Genomic DNA, 12,831 nt, shown 5'->3' on the forward strand with positions numbered 1-12,831 from the left:
TTATAAAAATACTTCCTTTTTCTGATTACTATTCTCTGATATAATTTCTAAAATTCATATATTATACCAATAAAATGTACAGGTGATAATTACTTTGTAAGTATAAAATAGAGAATGTTTTAAAACTTGATTTCATGGTGAATAGAACATTGGATCTCACCCTGGGTGTAACAGCTCAGTTATCTAAGAACTTGTGTTACTTCTTCTGTCTCCCCAACAGAGCGAGGATTAAGAGTGCCTTTGTTCTGTTTAGTGGCTAGATTAACTATTAATGATACTCTGCTGTGGTGAGAAACCTGTAGACAGTTTTCAGGGATTCATTTCATTACATTTCATTGCTAATAGAAGTCATTGATGGTGAGGCTAATAGAAATAGGAATTTATTTAAACATTCATATTTTCACACTTTAATGCAGTTTTGTATTTGTTTCTGAAATTCCTCAACATAAAAATAACCAAGCATCGGTAACAAGTACTGTGTGATGAACTTAAAGTTTTATGGTGCTCCATACAGTGTTAGAATGGATGATCTGGGGTCTTGGCCTGGTGCAGACACAACCCTAGCATTGGTCACTTTTGTCTGCCTTCTTGCTTGGTGGCTTCCAGGGGGGTGGGTGAGAAGGGGAATCCCAATTTTAGGGGATTGACCCACTTTCCTTACTAGTATTTGGAAATCAATAACAAGTCTTTCCTTTTAAACTAGGATTTCTTTTGGGTTATAAGTTGCACTCAGAATAATAATTTTAAAACTGACAGAGGAAAACATTTTCTTTAGGAAGTGAAGTTTCTTGTAAGTGGCAGCATTAGCTACCTTGAAAGTTTTAAGCCGGAAGCCTAACCAGCCTGAGACCACCTTCTTCTCCTCCTACTCCAATCCCCCACCAATTCCCCCCCACCCCCACCCCAGCCCGCCCCATTGTAGAGTTTGGAGCATACATATTGTTGTTGGTTGGCATTGTACTATATTCAGGAACATAAAGTAATACTGTTTTGGAACTATAGCAGGAGGAAATTTGATACCAGAAAAAGACTGCTTTTAAGGAAGGCGGGTGAAATTGAGACTTTATTTTGAAAAATAAAATCAGATTTTAGAAGTAAGCTTATTTTATTTAACAAAAGTTCAAGCTGTAGTTGAAAAATATGTACTGAGTTTACTGAGTTTTAGAAGGAAGAGTGTATCAAGTGCTGATTATTTCTGACATACATATTCGTATTAAGTTTTATATACAGTTGATCCCTGTGGATTCTGAATCCATGGATACTGAGGGCTGCCTATACTACCTCAGTTATATAAGGGACTTGAGCATTCGTGGATTTTGTTATCAGCAGTGGGTAGGGGGTGGGGGTGGGAGTCCTGGAACCAATCAGCCCCCCCCACCTCATGAATACCAGGGGGTGACTGTAATAATGTGACTGGATATCTTTTAAGTAGTAATGCAATTGTAATGTTGGATATTTTTGCAGACTATTTAAGAGTATTATTATTTTCCCCCAGTAGTCTCTCATAATCAAATAATTATCATTCCTGAGACACTTAGCATATTATTGTCCTTGTTGATTACTCTTAACAATTACTAACCTTCTTAACTCCTTTCTATATTGTCATTTGTCAGTGGGTTTGCCTGGGATTCTAACATTTCTTTAGTATTGTCCGTCATCTTTGTCTAAAGTTCCATCCTTTGTTTCAGATTTTCAGTGTTCACTTTGCTCTGGCCTTGCATTTTGTTTGAATTGTTGGGCTGTATGACCATCAGTGAGAGACTGAACAGAGAAGGCATTTGATGGATGGGGGTAGAGGCTGGTGAATATCAGGGACAGTTGTTTGAATGGTCAGTTTATCAGTGGTCATTTTTTGCACAATTTTTGCTTTTCTGTGCATTCTGATCACAAAGAAAACTTGAATAATGAATGCTGGGATAACAGGGACTCCTTTTTAGGCTAGACTGATCTTCAGGATGTTGGGAGCAGTTAATCATTGATCTTCCTAGATGTCTCAGAGAGCTTGCTTTACTCCTGTCCCTTTATGAAGAGTCTCTTTTGTGTCAGTGTCTTGAATTTTGAGTCAGGACCTCAATACTTGGTCCCAGATGGTAGTATCATGGATTGACACCTGAGCAGGAAAAGTGTCTGCAGGCCTTCTTGCGAGCTTAAGCAGGAGCCCCTTAAAGATACTCGCTTAAGGTGAGAGAAGGCCATAAGTATGCATTCCAAGGCAGTAGAATCTGTGAACATGTGAAGTAAAGAGAAGTAGTTACGAGTTGGTAGCGAAGGGAGAAATGGAATTAGCGTCAGAGGTTTTGACCGCCAGGATGGGGAAAGGTTAAGGTGGAGAACAGTCCCTCAGAGCACTTGGTATTGTAACTGGGTTTCAAGAGCTGCCCCGTCTTCTGAACAGGATTCTGGTTCTGAGGCCTACTGAGGCATTTTTTCCCTCCTCTTAACTTCTAGATGTATTCTTGCTGTATTATCCTGTCACCTGAAGTAACCTGAGCACATACCTGTTTCTTGTAGCCTGAAATGGCTCCAAATTTGCCAAGTGAGAGGAAATTTAGTAAATCTGTTAGAATAACACCGATGGTAAAAGGATGTAGGTCTACGAGTTTAGGTAGAACTGTTTGCCCAATTACGATGTCTTATTTAATTTCCATGTCATAAAAATAAGCGTCCTTTGTGAGCTCATGCTCGGTGTTTAGTGATCTTAAAGGACACGGTAGCGGATCCTCTCCATGGGAGCCCTGTGTTACGCTTATTTTGCTATTGCTCTTAGGATTCTAGGTGGATTCAGGACTGCCCAGTTTCTCTTCTAGAGTCTGAATCTTTGAAGCACCTCCTTTACTGGAGTATGTTTTGGTAGTAGTTATTGTTCACTGCTATTCCTTGTCAGGGTTCTTAGGGATTGGTTCAACTGTGGACCCTAAGTGTTCCAGGAGTCTTCAAACTCATGTTATTGAGTAGAAAATGAAGTATTAGAGATATAGGTACTACTTGCTTATTTATTTGTGAAATAAGGAAATGTGAGTTTAACAGGAAAACCGTAATTCGTAAAGGAAAAGACTGGTGGGATTAATTGCAGAAAAATAAAGTATAGGGCCCTGGATACTGTGAAATATCCAGTATAGATATAGAAAAACAACTAATTTGGGGGACGTATTTGCAGTGTGTGTAGGAGAGCATCCTACGTGTGGTCATGGTAGTAGATGACTCAGGTGATCAGAGGTTCAGGACACTATTGAGGAGCCCAAGGCCCTTAACCAAGGGTGTTTGGAATCATATTGACATGAACATCAAAGCCCCCCAGGGCTGTGGCGTTTATTGTGGTAGAATGAACATGGGGAGTAATCAGACCCTTGGCTGGTATTGATAAGGATTAGATAGGAGTGTAGAGGGAGTGCATGGCCCTCAGTGGATACAATGTTAATGTGGTATTTGTGAACATTCCTGAACCTTTCAGTCCTTCTGGAGCTATAAACAGATCTGAAGGTTTGAAAAAAAATGTGAAAATCATGTTGGAAACCTTTCCATGAATTATTTGAAACCTTTTTGGTTTGTAGCTTCCAAAGTCACCAGCCAGAAAATGGTTTAGAGCTTTAACTTTTCTTTCTAATATATGTAAGATGGGCATATACTTCATTAGAGCTATGCAGTTTAATCTTGGGGACTTTCAGCTTAAGTGCACAGATATTATAGAGATACCCTGAAGTGTGAACTTTCTGTCTTTTTGGAATGAAAAATTGCCACAGTGAAGAAGAATTCAAGTGTCACCTCATTCCTGCAGCGGCTAGTTGATAAACCGAGAATAATTCCTCTGGAAAGGAAGGCTGAGACACAGGTTAAAGTTTAATTTCCACATATAATAATATCAATACTACGGTGATAAAAAGGTGAATGTTAAGGTTGGTAGTAAGAAGGAGAAGGTGGATTAAAACTATAGAAAAGCTCTTTAAAATGGGACAGACCTAGTATACCTCATTAGGTCATTCAACAAATATTTATTTAGGATCCCATCCTTTGCTAGGCAGTGAGGACTTATTACTACGTGCCAAGTACAACACTACGTGCCTTTCATGGGTTATGTCATTAAGTCCTTACAACAGCCCTTCATGTAGAATTATTATCCCCATTTTATAGGAGAGGAGATAGAGGCTTAGAGAGTTTATTTCCCCAAGGTCATATGGCTGTTAAAAATGATGGAGAAGGCTGCTTTCAAATCCTAGGCTGCTTGGCGGCGGATCCTGGAGCCTGAGTTCTTAAATGCCATGCTCTTTTTAAATGGGGCGTTACTGAGCATTCACTACGGCACCAGGTGCCAGGCTCTGTAATCCACGTAAGACTCCTCAAGGTAAGTTTCATTATCATCATCTCAATTTCACCACTGTGCTATATGCTCTCCCCAGTGGTAGTTTGGCTGTAGCCTGTGGTAGAGTCCATGCTCTCATTAGGTATTCATGCCAGCTTTATAATGCCCACTGGATGAAGTTGTTAGCTTAAAAAATTTGGAAAAACTCTTATTTTAACAACACTGAGAGGATATTATTTCTGTACAGGCCCATTGTATTTTATGCAACTAATTATTTTCCTTTTTTCCTTTACATTTCATATTCCTTGGATTTCTAGAATCAAGATTCTTAAAAATTAAAATTTGTTTTACCCTTTAAAAAAAACCCCCAAACTATTGAGGTCTACTTTGAAATCCTGAAACTGCCTATAGATTTAGTGGGATTGTGTTTTATATTTGGTATGTGAATTCTTAAGATATTGAATAGGAAAACACATTTACAAATAGGAAAACAGCTTTATATGTGAAATAGTCTAGATAATAGGACCACATCAGTTTTATTCATGTAAAATTATGTGCTTTATATTAATGGTTAATATTTTAAAGGAAATGTGTTAGGTTTTTTTTCCTTCTCTTTTTCCTCTCTTATTTTTACCTCACCTTCCCTTTTTGTCTATAATCTTTTTTTTCCGAATCAGTATCGGCAATGATCTTTTAATTAAATTGAATTGGCGCTTACATTTCTGTTGTAGATAGCGTTGTCAGTCCTCTCCTAAAAGGACAAGTATATTATCTGCTTGGTAACTGGGTGTTGCTGTTCACTTGTGCTGTACTGCGAAGGAGGAGGGGAAAATTAAGGTGTAAAACAGAAGTGTTTTTCTAAAGGAGTTAGGGAGTAGATATAAATGTATCTTTAAAGACAATCAATAAATTATAGCAGATTAAAATATTTTTAGTCTAAAAATTGGGATTCTGGTTTAATATTTCATTCTTAAGTGATAAAAATGATTCACTGAGCCATATTTTTCAGGGCTGATGAAATAGAAGTAGCCAAGGGTTGCCTATCTGTTTATTACAGTCTGTAACTTTATTACCAAGACTTCTTAAATTATCTGGTATGTTCAATCTAGTTGTTAGCATTTTTGGTTTGTATTTTAATTTGATGCATTTAAAAATCTTCCTGTAGAGCCATGCTAGTTCTACCTTAAAAAAAAGAAAACACCCCTCTGCTTGAAAGAAATGGTACTTCCTGCTTTCATAAACAGTCATGTGCATAGTTTAGCAAGGCCTGATGCCTCTGGAGCTTTTTCCCTTTAGAGCACCATTGAATCCCAGTCCTAACAGAAGTACTGCGAATCTTGTGGCCTCATTTTGAACAAAAGGGATTAGGGAAGAAAAATCTCTTGATTTAAGGCTTGAAAGCAAGGGCAGGCAATCTTGGTTGTGAATATTTTCTGATTTTTCCAGAAATCAAGCAGAAGATTGAGCTGCTGATGTCAGTTAACTCTGAGAAGTCGTCCTCTTCAGAAAGGTACAGCTACATCTCTTGCATGAACAATTAATGGTGTAGCATTGCTAAGAAACAAATCAGGGTATATTTTTTTCTTGTCAAGTTTGCTATATAACGTATCGTATTGCATGCTGGTCATTGTGCTGTTTTGAAGACGCGTATTTCGGTAAGCTGTTCTGCTTTTACAAAGGCTAATTGATTTAAAAAAAAAATAGTGAAGCCTAATCAGCTGCAGCATGCACACCATAACACAGCAGACTGGTGGTTCGTGTGTGACAGCTGTTGAAGGCTTTAAAAAATAATATACTTAGCTAAAAAATAAACAGAAATCTTGCATTCTTTAAGGAAATACTAGTACTAGGTTTGTTTCCTGTATTTTGAGGTTGTTGCTACACAAAATTACCAATATTGTTTGTAAGATCTAGGTTAAAAATACTTAGCTTTCGGTTGTATTAAATATTTTCTTATGTGGAAAGGGAGTGCCATTTGTAAATAGCTTAGGAATTGCAAACCCACATATTAGTCACATTCTGAAAGAGAGATATGATGCTTCTTCAAGTCTGTGCTAGGAAATGGAACAGTCACTGCATGCAGTAATGGTTCATGCCTGCAGGTAAGGACAAAATGACTCAGAAGTATTTTTAAAGCAATTATTTTATCTGTCAATCGAATGATTATACCTCTAAGGAGATATTTTCATAAAATGCCTATTTTACTTAATAAGCAGAATTAAGATATGTTTCTCTCATGTCAGAAATGGGTCTATAGTTGCCTATTTTGATATGTAAATGTGTGTTCACTTCTGTTTACCAAAATTGTTTCTACTACATAATATTTTAAATTGAGGTTCTTGGGCATACAGTTGATGCTTACCTTTCTGTTGGTTGCCTAATAGTTTATACATAATGTTGGTATTTTGTATTAAGGTGTGTTGATTTATCTTTTCCCTGGTTAGTCTTCAGGGTTGTCTTTTTGTTCATAGATTTAATATTTAGGAAAATATTATGGAGAAATACTTTGGTAGTTAAAGAATGATATAGGAAAAACCCTGGAAAGAAAATAGGAGGTGAAGAACCCAGCATGGTAAAATGAATTTAATTATAGTACACTAGTGTATGGAGAACATGATGTGATGGCAAAATGATGACATTAAATCAATTTATTAGTATAATTGGGTGAAAGGCTCCTGGCTTTAATTTAGGGAATTATGAATAAGGAAGGATGTTACTGCTTTCTTTAGAGGTTGAACATAGAAAAATTTAGACACATTTGTGTTTATTTTTATGTAGCTTCTAACTTCTGGTTTGTGGCTAGCCATCCCATTTTAAGCATTCTCTTTGCTGAGATGAAAAACAATCTTCAGCCTTGTGAATATTCTGCCAGTAAAATGGTGGTGATGAGAAGGGGAGAGGATGGTGGTGTAAATAGTGAACATACCGGGTACCAACTGTAATATTAGAGTTTTGTTACTAGGAAGAGCATTCTTAATGGCATTACAACAATAATTACGTTGGCTTTTTGAGTAGCATGTGTTCTCTATTGAGAAATTGAAGGTTAAACAGAATGGGTGAATATTATTGAGAAACAAGTTAGGAATGGGTGAGGTTTTTGTAGTTAAAATACACTCTTATAAGGAAAGATTCTAAAATAATTGTTGATTACATATATTTATTTAAAAATTATTATTATTGTTTCACCTAAGCTCCTGTGGTTAAATTTGATGAAAAGGGAGGATGAATGCAGACATGATTTTAAAGTTTAGAAATCTGCCACTGTGCTTATGACAGCTCTATACACATTGTACCAGAGCTTGCTTGCTTTGTTTGTTACTCTTTTGGGGGGTGCTTACATATATATTTGGCAATTGTGATATGCTGGCTTAATGGGTATAAATGTAGCTTATGGCTAAGCCAACACTTTGCCAGCATAGAAGTTGTTTTATTAATGTAGAAATATTAAAAATAGAAATTACTCTTTTCTCCCCCTCCTTTAAATAAATTATACAATCATGGTCATCATTTGTCTTTTTATTTTATTTGGAAGAACTTGAAAAACAAGAATCTGAATTTTGAAAAAACATCCATGGCTTAGGAAGACTATATTTGCCCCAGCAGTTTAATAGTTTTATAGTATCATGTAGCATTACCACCACATTCTGCAATTCCTTGTTCTCTAATCACCTAAAGTTTTAAAGTCTTTGTTTTATTTTAAATAGTTATTTGAAGCATGGCATGAGTCTTAGAGATATTTGGCATTTACCTATAGTCAGTATTCCCATGTATTTTTTGGTAAAAAGGATGAAGAGACCCTGTTTTTCTTTAAAGAGGGGAGAAGCTACTTGTGAGAAACCAAGTTATCATTTGTCACGATTGATTTTTGTTCACTGTCTGCAGTATAGCATGATCTTATGTTTGTATGTATGTATGTATGTACGGCTGTGTCGGGTCTTCATTGCTGTGCGCGGGCTTTCTCTAGCTGCAGTGAGCGGGGGCTACTCTTCATTGCGGTGCGCGGGCTTCTCATTGTGGTGGCTTCTCTTGTTGCAGAGCACGGGCTCCAGGCGCACCGGCTTCAGTAGTTGTGGCTCGCAGGCTCTAGAGCGCAGGCTTAACAGTTGTGGCGCACAGGCGCAGCTGCTCCGTGGCATGTGGGATCTTCCCAGACCAGGGCTCGAACCCGTCTCCCCTTGCATTGGCAGGCGAATTCTTAACCACTGCACCACCAGGGAAGTCCCCTAGAGTGATCGTTTGATATGATATCTCAGAGAACCGAGTGGAGGAACGATGTTTTTAAGTACAAAATGTGATAGACATATAAACAGTGATGTGATGTTCATAATAGTCTTTCCATCTCATATTTTTCACCCGCTTAAGAGAATTGCTAGTCCTGTGACAGCTGGTAGTGGTTGAATTATTTTTTTCCAGACAATATTGTAAAATGGGAAAAGCAAAACAGACTTTATTTTTGTAGACTCTTAAGGATCATTCATTGAGAATACATACAAATATGATTTAAGTTATATTGTAATGGAGTTTTGAAGTTTTTTTGTGACCTGAATTAGAAAATATGTTGTTTTTTTTTTCCCCCGGTACGCGGGCCTCTCACTGTTGTGGCCTCTCCCGTTGCGGAGCACAGGCTCCGGACGCGCAGGCTCAGCGGCCATGGCTCACGGGCCCAGCCGCTCTGCGGCATGTGGGATCTTCCCGGACCGGGACACGAACCCGCGTCCCCTGCATCGGCAGGTGGACTCCCAACCACTGCACCACCAGGGAAGCCCCGAAAATATGTTATCTTAACAAATCGCAATACCAGCTTGAAATATAAATTCTTTTTTTTTTTTTAACCTTTAACAGAATGGAGGGGTGTCCATTGAATATCATTTAGCAGGGGAGGTGTGGAGCACTTCTTTTCCGAATGGCTGACTCATAAGACAAAAAACAGTGGGGTGACAAAAGTTGTGATTTAGTTTTTGGTTTTATATTTTGGAGAGAAAAAAATGTCAACTTACCCATTTTTAAAATCAAGGACAGAGAACATTATTGAATGAATAAAAAAAAAAATGAGCCTGATTTGTATGTTATTGCCAGTTAAGAGGAAGACATATCTGTTGCAAGAGAGTGCCCTTATGCAGATTTTAGGAATAAACCCTACAGTGAATATTTTCCTTTTAATTGAGCTGCTGTTGGATAGATGGATTATATTCAGCTTAACCATGGTAGAGACAAGGGTCGAGCATAATTTTAGTTCTTCATCTGCCGCTACTTAATGTAAAAAAAAAAAAAGCCGTAAAAATTTATTTGATGCAAAAATTAGGTTTTTCAGGTTTTGGTTTCTTCTTACGTTTTCCTAGCTAGAACACTTCAGGGATGTGGAAATTTATGGGGTTAGAGTAGGTGGGGAAGAGGCGTATAGTAATAATGGTAAGAGCTGGAAGAAAGGTAGTAATCATTTATTAAACATTTTCAGATACTAGTTCTAAGAGAGGAGAAAGCGGAGTGTGCTGTAGGGAGACTCTGATTAAATCATTCCCAGAAAGGTCCTGAGTGAACAGAAAACACTTCACTCTGCCTCAAATTTTTTCAAACTCTATTACTGCTTCTTCAGTGAATCATGAACAAAATCAGACAATACTTAATACAGAAGAGTTGAGCCCAGAGTGCTGAGAGCTATGCTTCCCAGTCCATCTAGGCTGAGTCCATGGAGGGTTGAGGAGGTCCTGAGATAAGGGGCTTGAGAAGCTGAGAATCTGCATTCACACTAAGCATTGCTCACATCTGCTATTGTAAAATGTGAATGGATGTTGTGATTAATAAGGTTCACAATTAGTCAAAAGTTAATGAAATATCGGTGCCTTTGTAGGATTGCATTTTCTCAGGGAACGGATACTAAAAGGATCATCTCTTGTTGTGTATGTGTTTTTGACATTTTTTGGTGTTAAAAGGGGTCCTTATACTGGAGTAGATATGAAGTAGTATCCTATATCTTTAGCATCCCACATAGCTAGCACATAGTTGACTTGACAAGTTGCTAGCTACCTTTTAAAGAAGAGAAAAAGGGAGAGGGAGAAAGTATCATAAAAATAATTATGCTGTGGCTTATATTCTACCAATGCTATATAAACAGAGTTGGTGAGAAGTGCTGAGATTGGTATGTTGCCCCTCCCCCAGTATAAGGGCATTTGAAATAACATAAAGAACCTGTGCTATTTTTGTGTATATATTTTAATTCCTTTTCTTAATTTGGAGCCTCTTCAGTGAAGAGAAAAAGACATATGATAGTAATGCATGGTTGCAGAAAGCAAAAGGAGAAGTCTGGAAGAATCAGGAGAACAGAAGGGAGAGAATAAATAAATAAGGATGGGACCAGATGAAGAGAGAAGAAAGTAAAGGATGTTCAGTGGAAAATGATCCAGGATCAAGGTGTCTTTTATTTGCTCTTATGTTGAGTATATTTTCCTCCATGTCTCTGGGGTGAATTAAGAGTAGTCGTGGGAGGAGAGCCAAATTTTATAACAGATGCTTTCTTCATTGGACCTGTCCCCTTCCCATTCCAACTCAAAGGGTAGGACGGGCAGCTAATGATAACTATTTTTTCCTTTTCCACCCCTCAACTCTGCCACTCTTGGCTTTGTTTCTGTATTTGCAGGATAGAAGTATTTGAGATGTAGTCTTTCTTGAGTGGTGAGCTGAGTTGACAGTGGCTGACTGGGTTGTCTTCCATCTATTCAGTCTTTATGCTTTCTTCTGCTTTTATTTAATATTTTGTAATATTTAAATTGTAGATGGGAAAGTGCATAGATCACAGATCATTATAAAATTCAGTTTATTGATTTTTTTTCTTGTGTAGTTTGTGGTTTATGTGTTGTATCTAAGAAATCTTTGCCAAGCCCAAGGTCACTAAGGTTTTTGCTATGCTTACTTCTAGAAGTTTTCAGCTCTTCATATTTAAGTCTGTAATTAATTTTGGGCTTTAGTATTAAGGTAGAAATTGAGATTATTTCTGCACATGACTAGTCAGTTTTGTGGTTTTTTTTTTTTTTTCCCGGTACGCGGGCCTCTCACTGCTGCGGTCTCTCCCGCCGCAGAGCACAGTGAAGGCCCAGCGGCCACGGCTCACAGGCCCAGCCGCTCCCGCGGCATGCAGGATCCTCCCGGACCGGGGCACAAACCCGTGTCCCCTGCATCGGCAGGCGGACTCTCAACCACTGCACCACCTGGGAAGCCCCTAGTCAGTTGTTTTATCTGTTTTTGAGTATTATATATAAACAGAAACCCTCTGTGTAGTCTTTTGGTCCATCTTCTCCTGATGTTACCTATGTGAGATTCATCCGTGTTTTCATGTGTAGCTGTAATTGACTCAGTCTCATTGCTGTACAGTATTCACCATAGGAATATACCTCACAGTAGTAGATAGTCCATTTTGTTGATGAGCATGTGGGATGTTTGTAGGTGGTGGCTTTTAGGAATAGTGCTTCTGCGAGCCTTTGTATACATGTCTTTTGGCGAATGAACCTTTGCATACCATTTCTGTTGCATGTCGTTTTTGGGAGCGCCATTGCTGAGCTTCGGTGGGTATTGCCAGCTTTACAAAGTGAACGTGCCAGTCTGCACCCTCACCAGCTGTGCTCCAAGGCCTTGCCACCTGGTACTGTGTATTCTTTCTCTCTTCCCTCCCCTATCCTTTTCCCTTCCCTCCTTTCCTCCTTTCTCTTGTAGCATTCTGGTTGGTGTGCCAGGGTGACCCAGAGTTTGAACCTTTTGGAGGAGGATTAGAAGCAAATAGGGGACTATTTCCGAGTACCATCTCTTATGAAGAAGATCACAATGAGAAGTTTAGACCAAACAGGAACCATAGGGTGTAGTCATCTGAGGTACTGCTCTCCCACAGACTGCTTCTAGTCTAGTCTTTTACCTGGGTCTTAGAGGCCACGGGTGTTAACATCAGTTTTCAGATTTGGTTGCAGTAACAAAACCATTTCTTCAGTTGACCCTTATTAGAAACCTCTCGGGTAAAACATACAAAAGACAAGCTTGGACTGGGAAGCAGGGAAGTGACCAGAACCCAGCAGTTGTTGGTACTCAGCCACCCCACCCTGAGAACCCCTCCCTGGAGCTTCAGTCCTCTCTCCTTTAAAACTCTTGATGCAGGTAGGCCACACAGATCTGACGAAGAAATTATGACATTTAGGTATGTTTTGGTCTAGATGCAGTTCCTAAATTATTCTGTTAGTTTGTAACCTGTTTAAACTTTGATTCTGTTTCCTGATGCCTCTTGGGAGGCTTGCCACGTTACAGCCAGAGCAAACCTTTCAGAATGCAGATCTGCTCAGGTAGGTAACTCCACTTTACAAACTCTTCTACTGTCTTCCCATTGTTCTTGGCATAAAGGTAAACTCCATACCTGGGCCATTGAGCACCTATACTCTCCAGCCTAGACTCAGACTCCTTGACTTTGGTCATGTTCCCCCTGCCTTGCTGTTTTGCTGCTCCCAGCCTTCTCATCTCAAGGAAGCCCTGCCTAGGTCAAATTACGCCTGTTATAACCG

The 12,831-nt window shown here is 38.8% G+C and overlaps 1 protein-coding gene across 4 annotated transcripts in view; it reads left to right on the forward strand.

Annotated features, from left to right (window-relative positions):
- Positions 1 to 5,522: 5,522 nt before the first annotated feature.
- Positions 5,523 to 12,831, forward strand: part of SRPK2 (SRSF protein kinase 2) — a gene marked incomplete at its 5' end in the record, with an annotated part of 129,223 nt that continues 121,914 nt past the window's right edge. For all 4 annotated transcript variants that reach the window (XM_082846911.1, XM_082846913.1, XM_082846914.1 and 1 more), the window contains one exon: positions 5,523 to 5,807. In XM_082846911.1, coding sequence (XP_082703037.1) covers positions 5,770 to 5,807 — 38 coding nt within the window. The remainder of the gene's footprint in view (positions 5,808 to 12,831) is intronic.

Source organism: Leucopleurus acutus (assembly GCF_964270905.1).
Source record: "Leucopleurus acutus genome assembly, chromosome: 9".
Classification (NCBI taxonomy): domain Eukaryota; kingdom Metazoa; phylum Chordata; class Mammalia; order Artiodactyla; family Delphinidae; genus Leucopleurus; species Leucopleurus acutus.